The 20,032-nt window shown below is 39.3% G+C and overlaps 1 protein-coding gene across 4 annotated transcripts in view; it reads right to left on the reverse strand.

Moving 5' to 3' along the window:
* Positions 1–20,032, reverse strand: part of GALNT10 (polypeptide N-acetylgalactosaminyltransferase 10) — a 65,327-nt gene that overhangs the window by 17,804 nt on the left and 27,491 nt on the right. For all 4 annotated transcript variants that reach the window (XM_063292154.1, XM_063292155.1, XM_063292153.1 and 1 more), the window contains exons 3-7: positions 19,313–19,451; positions 17,455–17,621; positions 16,143–16,328; positions 10,994–11,177; positions 4,874–4,991 (exon numbers count right to left, since the gene is read on the reverse strand). In XM_063292154.1, coding sequence (XP_063148224.1) covers positions 4,874–4,991; positions 10,994–11,177; positions 16,143–16,328; positions 17,455–17,621; positions 19,313–19,451 — 794 coding nt within the window. The remainder of the gene's footprint in view (positions 1–4,873; positions 4,992–10,993; positions 11,178–16,142; positions 16,329–17,454; positions 17,622–19,312; positions 19,452–20,032) is intronic.

The following is a 20,032-nucleotide window of genomic DNA, read 5'->3' on the forward strand; positions in this document are numbered from 1 at the left end:
TTTCATTTTTTTAAAAAATCAGTAGTGAGCTGTCTCCAGCTGAATCCATTCAAATATGAATTAAAATCATTTCTAATATTAATAGCAATAAAGATGTAATGCTGGTTTTGAGAGGTGATAACTCTTATTTTATGTTTTAAGCAATTCTTGAATGCAAATGGTGTAGCTTTTAAGACAGAAAAACATTTTCATGAATAGATAAACTAGTACAAGAATTTTTAAACAAGCTTGCAAAATGCTGCTTGACTGCATGCTTCCCTAGTTCTGTTACCACCAGTTGTTTTCCACGGAAAACATTATCTTATCTTACACAGTCTTATATATGTTCATTTTATCTTATATTAAGATGAATCTTTTTGAAAATCTGACAGTTTTATAATGTTTTATCCAATATTTAATAGGAACTAGGAAATGTGGACCACTGTGAACTCAGAAACGTGTCCTTTGATCATTTTAAAGCCTGAAAGAATGGTAGAAAAGAAATGACTGATTAAAATGACCTGGTTGAGTTGATTTTCTCCTCATGTTGTGTTTATCTTAAGTCTACATTTTGCATTTTTCAGTTTGAGAATCCAAAGTAAGTAGAAAGAAAAATGCTTAAGATTATGTTATAGGATCAGATTGAAATAATTTCAATAATTCAATAATTTTCATTATGTCATTTCTAGGTCAACAACTTTAATTAATGGTCCACTTGATATTCCAAATTCATATTCAAAGCATATAGTTTCAACAAAGGAACTGCCACAACAGGAACACCCTAAGACGGGAACAGAAATTTCAGAAATAAATCCTATATAGATCCATAATTCAGTTGTGGAAATTAGTGTCAGAGCAAGAAGATATCACCTGGTTAGGGAATCTGGTTTCTAAAAATATAATTTATGCCTATAGCCTTATATAATAAAAATGGCCTGTAGCTATGGCCAAGAGTTTTAACTGATAATCCCCCACCATAAAAGCCAGGGTAGTAAATTGCATTTTGGTTTTATATCGTATTTACTGGGCTTATATGCCACTCCAATCTTAACTCTGAGCAGCTTATAGACCTACAAATAGTAATAGGATCAAAGCAATATACAACACCAGCAATAATAACACCCAGACAATGAGGAGCAGCTCTAACATATATGTCAGCCTTACCAGGTAGACCAGACAGGAAACACGGCCAGATAAGCTAATTCTACTTTATTGTAAAGCTACATTAACAGAATCTTGCAAGTCTAAGAGTACAATTCTCCTGTCACCTTTATAGCCTGAGAACTTAGGGAGGGTCCCTCCTGAGCCTCTTGCTCCACCCACTATGCAGCTGTGGGCTGTTCTCCCTCTTATCTGCCCATCCCCTAGGCAGTGTCTCTTTGCCTGGTCTCCCAAGGTCATTCCCACATACCATTACAATATATAAGCATTCATCCTCCAGAAGGGACCAAATACAGCCCCTCAGACCCCAAAAGCACATTGAAGCAGCCAGGTTTTATTTGCCTACAGAAAGCCGGAAGAGTTGGGGCTAGCCTGGTATCTAGGGGAATGTTCTTCACAGAAAGAAGGCAGACAGTGAAAAGGCCTGCTCTCAGGAATCCTCCAGATGGTGTTCCCTAGAGGTCAGTACTTGGAGAGAGTGTTCTTTTCCAGATTGTAATACCATGTGTGAATGACCTTGGGAGACAGAGGGATGAGCTGTAGGCAGGGCAATGGCCAGATAAGTGGTAACTTAGTCTGCAGAAGAAGCCCATTGAACACCTATCTGCCATTAACCTATAAACCACATAAATTATTTGTAAATTCATACGGAAATATTACAAACATATTTTCTTCACACTTAACTAGCTAAACTCCAGGTTTTAAAAAATGGTTTCAACTGTTTAATTCATTAGATTTATATCCAAGATATAAATCTAATTTCAAAAGCAGGCTTCCTATTCATTTTCATTGTTGCTTTGATTCATTTTATTATCAAAGCCTTTGTGTGATGCAAATTTCATTACACGAAAATGAGCAGTTGTCTCTGCTAAAAAAGGGATTGGTGGAAACTGAGCACTGCGTTACACTACTGTAGAAGGAAAAAAAGCAGGAGGAGGAATGAAACAGTACTGAAGGGGAAAATGAGCAAGTATCAGTCAAGCAGTAGTTCTTGCGATAAGAATAATGATTGGCAGATAGACTGGGAAGTCCTTCTTGATTTTGCCCTTCTGTGAAGCAGCACACTATTCACTGAAGCATTCAAAATCAAGTTCTTATTTTGCCTCACAAAATTGTTTATGCCTCACAATCCCTCTGTTACTTGTTTTCTTTTAAAAGAAACAAAATGGCAGTCTGGATTTACCCAAACCATATTGGATTCATATAGCTGATCACTTCAGATAGCTTCCTGGTTTTGATGCTGCCTATTTTGGCAATTCTAATTCTTGATGGGCTTTTAAAATACCATTCTAATTCTGAAGGATAGTGAGGTACAGTGAATATTTAAAATATGTAAAGTTTAATTAAAAATGCAAGGTTCTTGGGCAAATAATTATGTCAGAAAGGCCTTTAAAATACAGAAAACATTTTTTGGAAGATGTCTGACCTCAAGTTATTCCACTCCTTCAGAGACAGAATTCTTTGTGTCATTTTATATGTCAATGAATTCTTAAAACAAGATGATGGAGTTTCAAAGTTTAAAAAATAGGGGTCTTTAAGGATATTGTTATGAACAAATCGTTATTCTTATAATTTCATCAAAATAGTACCTTCTATCAGCTGCAGTTGAATGCATTTATCTTAATTTGTGAAAGTATACCCCTTCAGTTAAATATCATTTTCTTTGCATAAAGGAAGAGAAAAAGAAAGGACCTCAGCTGGGATTAATTAGAGTGAAATTAACCCCCATAAATTATCATTTCTGGCATGAAATAAAACTCTCTGAAATATAGTGTGTAAGTAGCCAAATGAATGAAGTAGCTTTATTTCCTGGAGATCAAGCAATGAATACCTGCTCCAGCATTTCAGAAACAAAGAACTTTCCTAGTCACTGTCATCACTCCTGGAAACTACCGTTTCAGAAAAGGTACAGCTAGAAACTATGAATGCTGTTTGTACCCTCTCCCACAGAGAATTACACTATTACACTATTTCTTTATACACAATAGTAAGAAGGATAAATGGAACCAAAGGGGAAACAAGAAACCTCCAATATGTCTTTGTTACTCAGTTTTTTGAAGATAAACAATGGGGAGAACATTTCATTTATTACGTATTAATTGCCAAATGAATGTAGTTTGATAGAATCCTAATAACTTTAAGTAGTTTATATTCAGAAAAACTATTCAGACAAAACAGAAGACAAGAAATTGTAATTATCAAGGGAGGTCTATCTTGCTGTTAGCAAGGCTGAATTATCTACAGTACAATGTTCTTGCTAGTCTCCCAATGGATTCATACTGAAACTGTCTCATTCAAATGGACAAAGGACTTATTAAAGTAGACATACTAACAATTTTCTGTGATGACCGCAAACTGAAAGTTTAAAACAAATTTAAAACAAACATAGGGAAAAATAAAGTAATATTTGTGAAATATTTATATCCTTAATTAAGGTAGTAATGTTGTTCATCAAGGCAACAGTTGCTTTTTAGTACCTAATGTATTTTAAGTAGGATAACAGTAACTTTATTTATTAAAACAAGTAAATTTACAGATCATACAGACCAATCCATCTCAGTGACATTAGTGAAATATTTATCCAGTATTTAATTGGTTATTTTCCAAAGCTTCTTATCTTTAATGTAAAATGGTCCTAGGATTTTAACCATTTGCTTATATCATGATCAGTGATACATGAAAAAGCTCTCTAAACTAAAATAACATTATGAATACTATTTCATTTCCATGATGACTCAAACACTGCTTTAAAAGAGAGCCAGTTTGGTCTAGTGGTTAATGCAGTGGGCTAGAAACCAGGAGACTGTGAGTTCTAGTCCCGCCTTAGGCACGAAAGCCGGCTGGGTGACCTTGGGCCAGTCACTCTCAGCCCAACTCACCTCACAGGGTTGTTGTGGTGGGGAAAATAGGAGGAGGAAAGAATAATAGGTATGTTCACTGCCTTGAGTTATTTATAAAAATAATAAAGGCAGGATAGTAAATAAATAAATAGACAGATAGATAGATAGAACTAATAGTAAAAGTACATCAGTATGATCTCTTTCAGACTCAGTATATTTATACAACATGCTCAGTCATAAAAAGGTTAAATAGCAAATATGCCACATCTAATACCTGTACATGTCCCCTGGTTTCTCCATGTATGGACAAAATAGTGTATTTTATGCCACCTGGCTATAAGTCACACTATTTTCAACTGCCATAAAATATCCAGAGTATTTGGAGGGTTTTAATAGATTAGTTTATGGTTAGATGCGTGTAAGAATAGCATTGCCCCAAACTGGGATGACACAGTTGACCATAAACCAATCTCAGATAAATAGTTTACTTCTCTGTAAGAAGAGCCAAGGGAGCATATGGGGGGCATTTAAGGTGTTTACCACTTATCCATATTTTGTTAAATATATTGCCCAAATAACACCCCTGGTTATGACAATCCCAGTTCATTTAACTAATTTAGCCTGATGTTTAAGTAAAACATTTAGTCTCAGAAAAATCTCTCTCTCATATTACTTATAATCAGATACTATAAATTAGGGGTCCTTATGCAACTCAACAGAAGCATTAGATTCTTAGTAAGATTTTTAATTATTTTAACAAGTATTTTTAAGAAATGTTGCTTAAATTCTTGTTTTCAATAATTTTATAAATACAAACACCAGAAATTTTTTAAAAAGTATATGAAGTCATACTGCATTATAAAATATTATCCAATATCTTGTTAATAACTCACCTTAAATGATATTTCATATTGTTCTCCTCCCCATATTTCCAGTCCTGCATCATATCCTCCAAGTTCCCAGAACCATTTTCTATCAACTGCAAACAGTCCTCCAGCCATAACTGGAGACCTTAAGAGAAAAATTAGACTTCAAATTACATTTAAGTATAGTCTCCCCAAAATTACATGTACAGCATTAACATCACATTTTACTTCTATTTTATTTTTTTACTACCCATTTTGACTATTTTGCACCTCGATTTACAGTAACATTTATACTATGGAAACCAGTAGAACCTCAAGTTGCTTATCTGTAACTTTTATTCTTTGCATAGTCATCTGAGCATTCACATTCACAGAATCCCATGGAGGGTTCTAGAGCTCAAATATTTAAGTGGGAACAATTCCTCCTCTTTATTGTCGAAGTACTAATCGGAGCTTCTCTCTCCCACAGTACAGTGACAGCCAGGGCGCACACAAGAATGCACATGGACCTAAGCAGGGATGGATGTGGAGGAGAGAATGTTGTGAATGTATACATGAGTACTGAAGAACAATCTAGCCTATCTAGATTCCTTCCTGTCTGGATTCAGATCTGGCTACTGGATGGAAATAGCATTGGTCACTCTTGTGGATGACCATTGCTGGGATTTGGATGGCAGAAGTGCAGCTCTCTGTGTCTTACCAAATCTCTCTGCCTCTTTTGATATTATCAACCATGGTCTCCTCCTGGAATGCCTCAGAGGATTAGAAATAAGTGGTATTGCACTGCAACGCTTCCATTCCTTTCTGAGTAAAAAGTACCAGACTATATGGTGAGGGATGAATGGCTAAGCCTGCCTTTCTCTACCTTTTTATCCTGGAGGAGCCTCTGAAATAATTTTCAGGTCTTGGGGAACCCCTGCATAGCTGCAAAAAATACAGAAGCTTCAAAATATAGTTCATCTCTACCTTACACAATCCACATTTTACAATGTTTACAACAGCAAGGCTGGCAGCTGAGTTGTGGCACATATGAATTCCCACTACTGCAAGCGGTATGTGCTATGTGGGAGGTTAAAAAAGTTTTTTTTTAATCATGATCTCTCGCAGACCCCTAGCAACCTCTCATGGAACCGTAGGATTCCACAGAACTCCAGTTAAGAAAGGCCGGCCTAGAGATTGTAAGGGGCTGAATCTTGCAAGATGGAGTGCATGTTTGTCCAACAACTGTGTTGATTGCGTACCTTTCTGCTGGCTTTGAAGGGGGCTGCACTCTCCCTGAAGAAGCAGATCTACCAATTGGGGGGCTTCTAGATTCACAGCTCAACTTGGAAGCAATGACTGTGCATCTTTGTCCAGCTGTGTCTGGTGCACTTGTTTGCAGCCATTTTGGGAAGAGGGAGCTCTGGCAGCAGTTCCTGGCTCCCAGGAAAGTCCAATTGTGAAAAATTCAGCTGCCTGTACACTGACTGGTGAGAGCTAATTCAGCAGCATAATACTAACACTGCTGGCACTACATTTCCTTTCTGTAGGTTTCTGAGTATGATTCAAGGTGCTACTTTTAATTTATAAAATCCTACAGGGAATAGGGCCAGAATATCTATGGGACAATGTCTTCCCTGTTGTCTCTGGCTGGCCTGTTTTCTCTACTCAGGAGGAATGCTTTGGGTACTTTCAGCTTGGGAATTGAGGAGGGTGAGGATCTGAAAGCAGTGCTTCTCCGTTGCTGTCTGACCCTATGCAATCAGCTCCACCAACAAAAGTTGAAACCTCTGGTCAAGGGAGAAGCATAACCATGGACAAGTGAGAGAGGTTTAAAGTAAGGTTGATGCAGGCCCCATTGCATACCAGCTTCTTGATTGTGTCTAGGATCCATTAAGTCTTAGTACTGAATGAGTATTTTCTTTTAAAGGGAGATTTTTGATCCTAGTCTTGGCCTCTATCCAATGAAACGGAACCACAGAGGGGAATGAATGACAGTAGAAGATGCCATAACCTTGGATTCCGAATAAGCTCCATGGTGAGCCGAATTAAACTCTCATTTCACAAACTTTGCTGTTTCTCCCTGAAGAGCAAAAACATCTGGAGATTCAAAAGTAATACTGTAAGAAGTTGCTGGCCATGGGAATGTTCCAAAAACCATGCTCATAGTTAGGCAGAAAGCTGTGGTGTTGACGAAGAGGAAGATAACAAGAATATGTAAGATCATTATGTGTTACGGTAGGCTGCCATAAGAGCTACTTACCAACTGATTAAGATGCTGAGAAAGCTGATGCTGCAAAGCACAATGATCAGGTCTTGAAGAGAGTGAAGGCTGGTGGAAAAAAGTATAATGGATGGAAACTGGAGAGAATCATTCCCCGAAATAGCATGGTTGCGAGGTGACTGGTTTTAATCTTGCCACTTGCTGGAAAGAGGCAAAAGAGGGCCTAGTCTGGCAGAAAAGTGCTTGAAGAAGTCTTGTGGAGATCTTTCATGATCCTCTCTCCAAAATAAGACTCAGGTATAAGGGCAATCTGAGGAAGATTGAGTGGTCTGCAGTGGTGTGGTGCTGAATGCTGAAGATGATGAAAACTGGCATGGAGAAGAACCCATAGTTGCCAGGGAGACCAAAGGGCCATTATCCATTTTCTCCTTTTTGCCTAATTGGGATCCAATGTGACAGGCCTTTAAGAAGACCTAGGCCATTTATTGAACCATTCTATCAGAGCAGGTATCATCCTGGCAGAGGCCTGGGGATTTCCTGCTGGAGATGAATTGCTGAAATGACTCAAAGAAGCAAGAGAATCCACAGCAACTTCTGGGATATGAGAGAACTTTGGAAGAAGTCAAAGAAACTATTGCAGTCTGCTACTGTTAACAGCTTGATGCCAAAGAGGGGCTAACAGATAGGATGAATGATTCTTACAAGCCTGTTCAGTAAATGTTTAACAGCACCTACAAGAGTCTGTTGCATCATTTTCCTCCCAAGGCAGAATAAAGACTGCGCCCATCTGAGGAAGGAAGTTTGTTCCCGCAAACTTGGCATTTGTGGAATGGGGCCTTTAAGACTATAAAGCTGAGGCCAGAAGACTTACAAGAAAAGGGAGAGTGACATTTCACCTGAAACTCTCAAGGTGGGGAAAAACACATATGTAAAAAAATCTAAAACAAAACAAATTAAAATATATAAAATGAAGGGGAGAAAACAGTGTAGGCCAACCTCAGAGAATGAACATGTTATTGGTATGACAGTTGAAAACAAACTCTGAAGGCCCGGTCGCATCAAGTATGCAAGGAGAGGGGGACAGTAATCAAGGATTCTTTAAGTTCTAGAAGTTGTTGAACAAGCTCTATGCAGGTGCACACCTAGAGAAACTAGAATTCGGAAACTTTCTATAAAGAAAAAGATCCCCCTGGGTTAATCTATATTGTTCTTTTTTTTGTCACCACTCTTTTTGCTTTGTCTCCTTAACAGTTTTATGCAGGGAAAGGATAATGTTACCAGAAGCCTGAAGTGATCTCCTCCAGAGTTAATTCAAATCAGGCCAAGGGCTGCTGATCTAGAGAGCAGCTCGCATAACTTTGAGAGATCCCTCAGAAAACTGGTATAACTGAGTAGCTATTCACTGATGGAAGAGAAGGCAATTATGCTGGCTGATAAGCCAAGTATGCAGTGTAGCAGACATAAAGCAGAAAATGGAATGGCAAGATCATGGACTCTTAAAGCAGACAAACCGGCACTGAGTCTGCTGAAGGGCTGCTATCCTCTGAATACAGAAAATCAGGGCACCCTGAAGTTCTAGAGAGTGAAGGGACACAATAAATGGAGAAGAAAAAATTACCAGAAGAACAATAGTTTCACAAAGAAAACAAAAATCCCTTTAGGAAGAAATCTAACAGATAGATGCAGTTCAAATTCATTATACAGTAATTATAAATACATATAATATATAAAGTGTATAAACACACATTATAATGCGCATGATCTGTTGTTCACCTCTTAGCACACAGAATTTGCTTACACAATAGTTGGAACTGCAACAAGGAATGCAATTTTCAACATAAATATTGGAAAATGAAGTAGATGACAACATAACTGGCAATTAAACAATTGTAGAGGTAAAACTGTAGGCTTTAATATATTTTAAGTTTATCTCTATTTTATTTAACAAAATAAACCCTAAATTGTACTTCTAACATTGTATATACAGAGGACCTGAGATCACTGTATTTTAATATTTTGGATAGTAGTTGTGTAACTCTGTCCTCAGCAGGCAATATTAAACAGTTGTTTTTCAAAATTTCTCTTTTACAAGGACACAAACTGTAGGTGTAAAGATAAAACTCAGATCAAGGGAAATAGAAGAATTGTTGTAAGAATTTATGCCTGAAGACCAGGTAGCATGTAACACAAGTCAACAGCACCTATCACAAATGTACATTCTTGGCTGGGGTACAAGAAGGAGTAATGACAGTGACAGTCTTTTTGATTTAGACTTTAAAGTTCCCATCTGTCATCATGCTTAGTAGATAGTGTAATCTTCACCCCAATAATTGAGGGAATTACAACAGACAGTGGAAACCAGGGGTCTGTGAGCTCTAGTCCCACCTTAGGCATGAAAGCCGGCTGGGTGACCTTGGACCACTCTCTCTCTCTCAGCCCAACTCACCTCACAGGGTTGTTGTTGTGGGGAAAACAGGAGGAGGAAGGAGTATTAGGTATGTTCGCTGTCTTGAGTTATTTATAAAAATAATAAAGGTGGGATAGTAAGTAAGTAAGTAAATAATAAATAATGTTGTGAAAAACAGAGACCACTCCGATACTAATCACAGTGATTGTCAGCCGGAAGTTCTGGAAATTTCTAAGAGTCCTGAATAGTGAAAAATGAGATCATGGCAACCTATTGCAGCCAAAGAGGCTTAAGTACTGAGGGTGACAAACTGATTTTCTCTTCTAAAACCGATGATACACATTTCTGAAGCAACAGCAGTTCGAAGAAGAATGGTTAAGTTTTGTTTCCTCATCTCAGATTCCTTAGAGTGGTGGGAAACTTGGAAGACTGATGATCAATTTAAGGTCTCTATATAACTTTAAAAAAAAAGCTATTTCAGATGTGAGGGCGTGTGTGTATGAACACAAAGATTCAATAATATTTGCCTTGCAAGCTTTAGATTGTTATTGTTTTCTTAAAATGAATTTTGCCAGCTACTCATCAACATTTTTATCTACCATGTGAATTTAAAATAATTTTTAACTTGAGAATTCATTAGTATGCTCTGTATTTAATGTTTGCCAGTGGTATTTTATGATAGCTAATTCCTTTGTTATCTCCTCCCCTGGTAGTTTCCAGAGAGAAGGAACTTGAACAGAGGGAGCTACAGCATGGGGTCAGAGAAAGGCAATTTTGGAAATGAGGTGAAGGCATCTTTATAACAGGGTTGACAGCTTGTGCACATGCATCCCGAACCTCTCCTTGAAGGGGTGAAGGCAAACCTTTCAGGCCCTTTTCTTTAATGGTTGTTTGGGGATATTAAGGGGCAACATTCTCCACCATTTTGCTTCTTAAAACCTGACCTGCCCCTTAAAACCTGACCAAGCCCCACGTTTTTGGCCCGACCCTTTCCAACATCCTAACGTCACCATACATGGCCCTTGTGGTTTTCAGACAGGGCAAAAAGAAGTTCAGAGCTTAGTCCAAAAAAGGTGCTCCAGCTTTATTCTATAGCAGAGGGAGATAGCATACATTAAATTCAACAGTAAAAAAACTTATTTAAAAAAACAATGTTTTAAGGCCTTTAAAAAGCTATCTCCTTAACTCAGTAAAGAGTGAATCCAAAAAAATCTGAGGCAGCTACAGAAAAGGCTATGCTACAAGTCACTCCAAGACAAGCCTGTGCCAACTGTATAGAAACAAAGGGAAACTAATTTGAAAACAGATGTTTTTGATGAATGGAGGGGGAAGTTATTTCAAGGAACAGTAATCTGTGATATAATTATATGATTTAGTGTGTCCGTTTGTAATTGGCCTTCATTTTTATCTTTGTTGGTTTCCTTTCTTTCTTTTTGGGAGGAGAGGGAAAAAAGAATATCTAGAAATTATATCTGTCTGAAAACCTACCAATTGCATAGCTTGTTAAGCAACTATTCACTTTGTTTCATGAACTTACTCAAAAGGGTCACTGGGATCAGGTTTCTGTAATTCAGGAGGAATTGGGATCCGCTTATAATACATCTCCCAGTCAAATGCTCCTCGCATTGCATCTCCAGCTTGCGTTTCATAGCCAAAATGGTCATGATCGATGACATCAATCATTGGACAAACAATAGTTTTGCGATTTCGAGCAATGCGGTCTGGGGAACGGAAAAAAAAATCGTACTTTATACTTCCTTTCATTTGTAACAAAATAATACACCTACAGTAGAACATGAAAAAGAATCTCAGAACTAATACAGGTAGCCTTCAGGTAATGATGGTAATTGGGACCGGAATTTCTATCACTAAGCAATGTAGTCATAAAGCACAATGTCGCGTAACCATATCACTTAGCTATGACAATCCTGGCAGTCCTTGTTGCTGTTGTTAAGTGAGGTTTGTGAGTCATCAGTCGATGACCTCTTTGCAACTTCCTGCCAGCTTCCAACAACCAAAGTCAGTGAAAAAGCCAGCAGGAAGTAGCAAGTCCCAGGTGGCTCACAAGCAGGCTGGCAGGCAGGCAAGTGGCTGCTGCCTGGTGGGGGAGGGTGTGCAGGGGTGTGTGGGTGGCTGGTGCGAGTGCGGCAGGGCTTGTGGTGGCTGCTGCAGGGCGTATGGGGTGGGTGCGGCATGAGCACGGCAGGGCTTGGGGTGGCTGCTGCAGGATGCGGGAGGGTGTGAGGGTGTATGAAGGGCAGGGGTGGCACAGTGTGAGCACAGCAGGGCTTGGGGTAGCTGCTGCAGGATGAGGGAGGGCGTGAGGGTGTATGAAGGGCAGGGTGACACAGTGTGAGCACGGCAGGGCTTGGCGTGGCTGCTGCAGGATATGGGAGAGTGTGGGAGGGGCAGGTGTGGCATGAGTGCGGCGGGGCTTTAGGGAGCTGCTGCAGGGTGGGGAAGGCATGTGAGGGGCCAGTGCAGCTGCTGCTGGGTGCAAGAGACTTACCAGAGCGACTTGCAACCTTCCCTGCTGGCTTCCCATTGACTTTGCTTGTGGGAAGCCAAAAGAGGATGTTGCAAATGGCAATCACATGACCGTGGGACACTGCAACCATTGTAAGTGCAAGCCGGTTGCCAAGTGCCCAAATCACGATCACGTGACCGCAGGGGTGCTGGGATGGTATAACTACTTCAATAGTAGTTAAGTATTATTCGTTTAGCGCCATCGTAACTTCAAACTGTCTCTGAACGAGTGGTTGTTAACCAAGGGCTACCTCTATAATATGACTATAGTCAAAGCTGTTTGATCATTACCAGTGGTAGAGGGAAAGTGCAATACCATCTATGTTTATTGCGTTTGCAAAATCAGCCTCTAACATGAGTATACAAGCTTCCCAATATGCCCATACATGCCTTTGTAGATGCTTGCCAGACTTCATGCCTTTGCAATTTCATTTTTTAAGATTATTTTAATTAAATGAAAATCACATGGAAAGCTTTTTTTTTTTTTGCTGTTCAAGCATGTCCAATCCTCAGCAACTGCAGTTTTCTTGGCAAGATTTCAGAAGTGGTTTGCCATTGCCTCCTTCCTGGGGCTGAGAGAGAGGGACTTGCCCAAAGTCACCTAGCCGGCTTTCATGCCTAAGGCGGGACTAGAACTGATGGTCTCCCGGTTTCTAGCCCATTGCCTTAACCACTAGACCAAACTGGCTCTCTAACATGCTTCAAATCAAAATATTGATCTTAAGCATAATTTTTATTTCCACTAATTTTCTGGGGCCCCCTATACCCTGAAGGCAGCTGCGACAGAGAGTTCTCTTTGAAAATGAGCCTCTCGACTCAGAAAAAAAAAAGATAAAAGTACATTGAGGTGGTAGAGAATATCCTGGGAAATGAGAGAGGGTAATAGGAAGCAAATTCATCAGTTTACTTTCTGATCAACAAATATTTTGTGATTAGCTATGATTAACTGTGCTCACCACAGCAGGCATTTTACAAGTGTATCCATAATATGCACTAAGAATTCCAAATACACTCACAAGCTCTGCAAAGTTGGGAACTCCTGGTCAAAGATCAGCACACTAAATGCTTCTAGTTGCTGTTTTAAAAGAGTGGCATGTCACTACTCTAACTGTACCATGTAGTCCTAACTTACCAACTTCAATTGGGACTGGCAACACCGTCACTAAGCAGCATGGTCGTTAAGCATGACATCAGGTGACTGTGCCAACTTATGTCAGGTTTGGCTGTGGTCATTAAGCAAATTACCACAGGTCATTAAGCACAAAATCACATGGCTGCAACTTCCTGCCAGCCTCCCCACTGACTTTGCTTGTTGGAAACCAGCTATGAGGGTTGCAAATGGCAATCACGTGACTGCGGGATGCTGCAACCGTTGTAAATGCATGCTGGTTGCCAAGCACTCCAATTGTGATCACATGACCGCAGGGTGCTGCAACAGCCACAACTTCAAGGACTGGTCATAAGTCTCATTTTTCAGTGCTGTCGTAACTTTGAATGGTCTCTGAATGAATTGTCGGTAAGTGAGAACTACCTGTAATGAAATCTTACCAAATCTTAGAAACAGTTATAGGTAGTCCTCACTTACTGACCACTTATTCAGCAACCATTAGAGTTAAATGGTGCTGAAAAAATAACTTTTTTCAAGATAGTTCTTGACCTATGACCATTCATTCAGCAACCATTTGAAGTTATGATGGTGCTGAATGAATGGTGGTGATGACCGGTCCTCAGAGTTCCGACTATTCCAACACCCCTGCGGCCACATGATCGCAATCTGGATGCTTGGCAACCTGTTCACACTTACAACCAGTTGCCGAGTGCCTGTGATCGCCATTTGCAGCCTTCCCTGCCAGCTTCCCCAGAAAGTCAACAGGGAAGCCAGCAGAGAAGGTCGCAAGTCGCTGGGGTAAGTCTCCCCCATCTGAGCATACCCCCAGCCCCTCTGTGCTGACGCTGTGCTGGCCACTTGCACACCACTTTGCACCCTCCCTAACCCTTGTTGCGCCTCTTGTGCACCCCCCACGTACCTGCACAGGGCCTCTCACGCACCCTCTTGCACCCTTATGCAATCTTCCCAACCCTCCCTCGCACCCGGCAGCACCCCAATGTGCCATCCCCCACCCAGCAGCAGCCACTTACCTGCCTGCAGGCCTAGGACTTGCAACTTCCAGCCAGCTTCCTCACTGACTTTGGTTGTGGGAAGCTGGCAGGAAGCTGCCTTGCCTAATGACCATGAGATGCAGTTAACCACAGCAACTGGGACTGCAGGGATTGCCATTGCTAAGCGATGCAGTTACACGTTATGAGAGCATCGCTTAGCGATGGAAATTCCAGTCCCAATTTGCCTTCATAATATGAGGACTACCTGTACAGCCAATTTATGACCATGTATGACCTTTACAGCATCCCTCAGTCACGTGATCACCATTACAGTCAGTACGCGTTGCCCTGTGCTTGACCTATAGTTTTTCCTCCCTGCACCCACCCTGCAAGGCAGAGATTGGAGAGGAAGGGATTGCAAGAGAGTATGCCCTTCTATACATTGGAAGCAATGCCTTTGTGCCAGCAGCCTGGGCCTAGGAGCTTACACAAACAGCTTACAGTACTCTCTTGAAATCTCTTCCTCTGCAATCCCTCTGCTCTGTGGGGTGGGGGCAGGGGAGAAAAAATGTAAGTGATTTCTGTAGGCAATCTCTCCTTTGCCTGACCCTTTTCTGCTGCTGGCGCAATCACATTACTTTCAATTTTGGTCTCAGTCAGTGTTGATTGGGGGCAAGAGGTCCCACCCTTGGTCCCTAAATTGTGGGGTGCTGCAGGGTTCAGAACTCTCTCTGCTCCTATTTAATACCTACATAAAGCCACTAGGTGAGGTCATCTGTAGTATGCTAATGATATCCAGCTATATCTCCACCCCTGGTGAAATAAGCAATGCTGCCAATGTTGTGCCTCAGTGTCTGCAGGCTGTAGGGTTTGGATGGGGAACAACAGGCTTCACTCAATCCTGGCAAGACTGAGTGGCTTTGGGTTTTGGGGTCACCTGGATCTAGGAATTTACCATCTTTGGTTCTGGATGAGGTTGCACTTCCCCAGATAGACCTGGTGCACAGTTTGGGGATTCTTCTGGACTCATGACTCCTGCTCAAAGAGCACGTGGTAGTCGTGGCTAGGAGGGCCTTTGCACAGCTTCAAGTTGTGTGCCAGTAGCACCCCTTCTTGGATCAAGAGGTTCTATGCTTAGTCACTTGTACTCTGGTCACCTCCTATATGGATTACTGTAATGCACTATACATGGGGCTGCCCTTGAAGAGTATTTGGAAGCTTCAATCGGTGCAAAATGCAGTGGCATGGGCAGTTATAGATCTGCGCACATTAAACCTCTGCTTCGCACGCTGCTTTGGTTACCAATTTGCTTCTGGATCCAATTCAAGGTACTGGTGATAACCTATAAAGCCCTACATAGCATGGGGCCAGATTATTTGAGGGATTGCCTCTCTGCAGCAGCATCTACCCATCCCATCAGGTCTAGCAGAAGAGGCTTGTTGTGGCTTACCTGTCTACTAGAGAGTGTCATCTCACAGGACCCAAGAGGGCAACCTTTTCTGCTGCTGCTGCATCCGCCCTATGGAACATCATTCCCCGCAAGGTCAGGTTGGCCTCGACCTGGCTGGCCTTCCAGTATGGCCTGAAGACCTGGCTTTGCCATCTGGCCTGGGGATCAGTGAAGGGCGTGAAGCCCATAAAATGACTGTACTGGTCTTGAACAGCTGTGCTCTCTTGATGATTGTACTGTATGGATTTTAACTGCTTAATTGTTTTAGCATTTGAATTGCTTGTTTGGCTGTTTTATTTTTTTATTTTGGCTATATAAATTGAACAAACAAATAAATAAATCTGAAAATCAGATGCAATTGAGCAGCAACCTACAGATGAGGGCAAAGGAAATCACTGATTATCCTGGTATTCCCCATCCCCTGAATTGGGAAGAACATAGTAATATGAATGCCAGAATAATAACTAATATGTGGATATTCTAAAATGTTAATTCAAATCAATCTTACTCTGCCACTGGAAGGGTTGGATAATGTCATACTCTGGTTGTTCAGAAAGAATCTGCATCTGCAGTTGATCATTCAGAAATAAATTTCAAATAGTCTTCTTACCTAGAAGGGGTGGCAACCAGTTCACATTTGCCTCACAGTGGGAATCTAAGAAGGTAATAACATCTCCTATTGCTGCAGAAGCCCCGAGCATTCGAGTTCTTATTAGTCCTTCTCTCTTCTTAGTTCGGAGAATCCTAACTTTTGGAAACTGGGCCATATAATCCTCCAAGCGCTTTTTGAGGTGCTCTGCATTGAACAAAACGAAGATAAAAGAAAAAATGCATTAAAAATGAAACTAAGCAGTTTAAAAAGCTGATTCTACCTCATCTTTATAAGCCGAACAACAGCAAAATAAAGCTGAGAAAATAATCAAATAAACTTCATAAGGGTAAGGTTTGTGCCATTAAGCTCCCTCTCTTACAAAGTTAGAACTTTGGGTTATTTATTAAAAGTAAATGGGAGAAATTTAGGAACAGTAAAAGGAGGTACTTTTTTATATGACACAGTTAAGCTTTGGAAGGTGATGCTACCAAATTAGATAATTTTAAAAGAGGACTGGATAAATTCAAAGATGATTGGGCTATCAATAGCTACTGGTCTTAAAAGCTGTTTGCTACTTCTATGCTCATGAAGGTCTGCCTTGAATATGAGCTGCTACTGAACAATAGTGGGTATAATTCTTCTGTTCGTGAACTTCCTGCCTGCCACATGACATAGAACATGGGATAGATGGGTGCTTGCCCTGATCCAACAAAATTTTTATTTGATATTATTCAAAATTAGATAAACCATTTACAATGATGTTAAATTACAACACATAATTCAATAATACACACCTGCCCGTTAAAATACACAACTTTTTTTTAATCCATACAATCGTGTCCGATTCTCAGATACTGCCTGGATGAGTCTGTACAGTTTTCTTGGCAAGGTTTTTCAGAAGTGGTTTGCCATTGCCTTCTTCCTAGTGCTGAGAGGCAGTGACTGGCCCAAGGTCACCCAGCTGGCTTCGTGCCTAAGGCAGGACTAGAAACAGTCTCCCGGTTTCTAACCACTACACCAAACTGGCTCTCTAAAATACACATATAATTATCTAGTTCAGAAATTCTGATGCTGCATGGTTCACCTGTCTTACCTAATTCTGAAACTCCTTTTAAAAAAAATTTAACTCAAGAAATAGTTTCCTTAATATTAAAAAAATGAATAAACATAACACCTAAGATCCATTAATAATGTTAAAAAAACAACAAAGGAAGTACTTAAAAGCCCAACATTAAAATACATTTTATATACGTGCAAAATAATCCAATATATGCTATTTGTTTGGCTTAGTCATAAATGTCTGAGCAAATGAATTATGCATGGGATGTACCTCTATCACTGAAATCATCCACCAGCACAATCTCAGCTATCAGTTCAGGAGGAGAACGACTGAGAACACTGTGCACTGTTCGGAGAAGTGAGGACCATCCTTCATTGTGGAATGGGATTATTATACTGGTGTTGGGGAGTTGTTCCAGATATAGCTTGCTATTGCAACTGAAAGATGAAGAGAATTATCATCTTGATCAGTATATCTAAAATATTACCACTGCTCCAGCACTTAAGGAAATCATTCCTATTATCTCTTGGCATGTAAATATTAAACATCCAGCTAACTAACAACCTGTACTCTTTCAATTCATAAAGAATGTATTTATTCTTAATAGTTTATACAATAACACTCGTCTTCAGAGCCCAATCCTCATGTTTCCCTACTATATGAAAACAGCACCCTTCATCTTACAAAAAGAGACTTAATTTATAACTATGGGAATTGGTGTACATTATACCTTGTGTTCTGTTTTTGAATCATACTTGCCAGCAGCAATGTGCAAAACTTTTCAAATCTGAAACACTGATACTGAGTGCAAATTGCCCCATCTCAAATGTGGAACATTCTGGTTAAGCAATGTATGAACAAATGAGAGAAAAATTTTGGATATAATATTGAATACGATGTTTGGGAAAGAATGTGGAGTAAGGGATTAAAATTTACATTAAATTATAACTTAAAAGAAAATTTTTATAAAATGATGTACATGTGGTATACTACCCCTGAAAAATTATCGAAAATGTTTCAAAATATGTCAAATGTTTGTTGGAAATGTAAAAAAGAAATTGGAACTTTATACCATATGTGGTGGACCTGTAAAAAAGCGAAAAAATTTTGGTCATCTACACATAATATAATTTGTAAAATGTTGGCAGTTAACATTGATAAATTACTGGAACTCTACTTATTGGGCTTTATGAACAAAGATTTGGAAAAAAACTATGGAAAACTTCTACTGTATTTGATTACTTCGGCCCGAATTATCTACGCTGCAAAGTGGAAAGAAGAATTAATCCCACCTGTGGAAGAATGGATATTTAAATCCCTAAACTTGGCACAAATGGTAAAACTAACGGACCAATTAAACGATAAAAATATGAAAGATTTTCAAAAGGACTGGACACCCTTTTTTAAATATGTGGAATGGACTCAAAAAGTTAATATGAATATATAGTATGTAAATAGCAAACTACTTTAATTGTTTAATCTCTTATTAGAATTAATGAAGGCAATTTAGAGAATTAAGGAAAAAAAACATGCTAGGATACTAAGCTGTACCGTCTAGAAAGTTGGAAACCCTAATCTTTCTATTTATTTATTTTTCATTTTATCCACCCCTTTTTAATTTATATATATATATATATATATATATATATATATATATATATATATCATTTTTTTTCCTTTTTTCCCTCTCTCTTCTTCTCTCTTTTTTTTTCTTCTCTCTTCTTCCTCTTTCTTTTTTGTATTGTAAGATATTATTGTTTGTATGTAATTTTATGTTTATTTAAATAAATTAATAAAGTTAACAGATAATCAAATGTGGAACATTCTGGGACTGTTTTGAACTTGAAAGAGTGTTTTAACTAAAAACATGTTTGTTTCACACCTAAAATAGATCGTTTTGAACACAAATAGGTATGTTTCAGACATGAAACTGTTTAAATTAAAAAATGTTTGTATACCCCTAGTTGCCATGCTACTAGGTATCATATTTGATGCATCAGACAGAAATCACTCTGACAACAAAAAATGTTAGTGCTAGCTGGAATGGCATTTAAGGTAAAATGCAGGCTTATCAATTCTAGAAATAAGAAGACTAATTCATTCAGCCATAAGAAAATTTTATACTTACTTTGGGTGTCGTATATCTGGTAGAGAACGGTTTAAAGAAATTTTATCACTCACAAAAATATTAAAACCATTTTCCCTGTATGCCTGGTCGACTTGCTCAGCATCAGTCATAGGATATGGTTTTCCTTGTTCTCCATTTCCTGAAGAGATAAAGAAAAGCAAGGAGCAATCTTAACACTTTCCACATCTTAACTGCAGAGATTTAACAGAGCAATAAGGTCATCCACATTCAAAATTCAAGAAGCTGTTTTATCAGCCTCCTCATTCTTCACAGCTCTAGGCAATACTTGTCATGCTACATTCCAGGAGCGCAGCTGAGATTTCTTAATAATACACCCCAAATTGTTAAACTTCCTAGTTAAGAAGCAGAGTATACAGTTTATGGATATTGGATAATGCTAAAAAGAGACATCCTGGTAATTTTCTCCTGAAAAAGGTCACAAAAATAGACTTATTAGATTTTGTCCTGATGTATCAACATACCTTATAATTTATAATTTATATTTATAAGGCTGCCCAACTCACAGTGATTCTGGATGGTATAAAGATTAAAACAAAACCCAATGAATTAAATCAATTTTTAAAAATGGCTATAGCTAGGGATAACAGACATACCACAAACATATCAAACATAATTCCATTCAGATGGATGCACACTCCACCCTCACCTACCTGGGGAAAAAGCCAGGTCTTCAAGGCCTGTTTAAAAGGATAGTAGGGT

Source organism: Candoia aspera, chromosome 2, assembly GCF_035149785.1.
Source record: "Candoia aspera isolate rCanAsp1 chromosome 2, rCanAsp1.hap2, whole genome shotgun sequence".
Lineage (NCBI taxonomy): Eukaryota > Metazoa > Chordata > Lepidosauria > Squamata > Boidae > Candoia > Candoia aspera.